Raw genomic sequence first — 1,371 nt, 5'->3', positions numbered from 1 at the left:
TTTTTGTTAGTTTTTAACTATTCTAGACAAGTAAATGAATACAGCAAATAAAATATTAATTAGACACAAATCTTAACCTCAAGTTACTCATAATCTAACTAACATACAGAAATTCTATAACCATTCTAATATTAGGTAAAATGTATTAGGTGTTATGAAGAGAGCTATATAAATAAACTACAAGGGAGCGATAAGAAGGATGCAGTTGTCATTGCTAAGGAATCAGAATGAATAACAAGTTAATATTTCAGACTCAAGTCTAGAGTCTTTTTCTGTTATATTTGCTTTGTTTCGATTTCCTTTGAATATATTTCCCTTCTACATGCTGCAGTCCTTCAAAGTATAACTTTCTTTGTGAAATATAGCAATATGAAATTTGGAAAATAATTCATTGAGGAGCATTTCACCAAAGAGCAACAGAAGATTGTACTTATTTAGCGTTTTTTTGTTGATATCTCCACGAAAGAAATTTTCTCTCTGTGTCTTATAGACCTTTGATTCTGAACCCAGCAGTGTGAAGTCGCAGCCCACAGTCAGGAAAGAGAAACCAGCTACTGAGCTGGCAGCCAAACGCTTACTTCTTGATGAGATTATGACTTTGGAGAACGATGTGATTGAGACAAAGACGAAAAGGAGCTTCCCTGGTTTTGGATCTCCTCTGGACAGACTCTCAGCTGGTTCTGTAGATCATAAAGGTAAACAGAGGTAAGTGAGCTCTTGGGGATGATTTTCGTTTTCTAAATGTTCTACTTTCTGTCTAGAAGTGAAGAATTCCATCCAAAAATGTCCAATGAAAGCATTGTAGGTAATGAAACTTGACGGTGTTTTAGATAATTTTCAGTACTTATAATAGGACTTTGGAAACAAATATTTGTGGAATAAAGTCACTGCTACTGTATCGATTGATAGTTTAGTAATAGTGTTTTCTGAGGAACATCGTTTCACATAGATTTAATTATTTCTCATGAAACATTTCAGCATTTGGGAAGTAAGGGGAATTATGTGAGGAATGGGATAAATTATCTAGACAATTGAGTTTCCTGTTGCACAGAGATAACCCGAATGCCATTTTTATTTTTAGCTTCAATTTAAAGCTTTACGAAATATATAAATGTATCTACAAGCAGCAGGGAAGAGCTCTCAGAACCTGGGTAGAGAATCTGTGTGTTTGAGTCAAATTCTGTTGATTTGCAGCCATGCGTCTTGCACAAGTTCTTATTCTCTATGATCCTCAGATTTTTCTAAAGTGGGAAAACAATGACCTCAGTAAAGGTAAATGAGATAATCAACTGCAAGTGTTTTTTAAAGTCTTAATTTTTATAACAGATGTACAGTCATTAAATCTCCCTTTACTCTGAAATAATCAGTTAA

At 33.9% G+C, this 1,371-nt stretch overlaps 1 protein-coding gene across 1 annotated transcript in view; it reads left to right on the top strand.

Annotated features, from left to right (window-relative positions):
• The window catches only part of OSTN (osteocrin), a 44,635-nt gene that overhangs the window by 4,175 nt on the left and 39,089 nt on the right, over positions 1 to 1,371 (top strand). The window contains exon 2 of the mRNA XM_004713400.1: positions 491 to 705. Coding sequence (XP_004713457.1) covers positions 491 to 705 — 215 coding nt within the window. The remainder of the gene's footprint in view (positions 1 to 490; positions 706 to 1,371) is intronic.

Source organism: Echinops telfairi, unplaced genomic scaffold (genome assembly GCF_000313985.2).
Source record: "Echinops telfairi isolate 266 unplaced genomic scaffold, ASM31398v2 ScPeMD7_7407;HRSCAF=8445, whole genome shotgun sequence".
Taxonomy (NCBI): domain Eukaryota; kingdom Metazoa; phylum Chordata; class Mammalia; order Afrosoricida; family Tenrecidae; genus Echinops; species Echinops telfairi.
The sequence above is the reverse complement of the archived record's forward strand: the minus strand, read 5'-3'. Positions and strand labels throughout refer to the sequence as shown.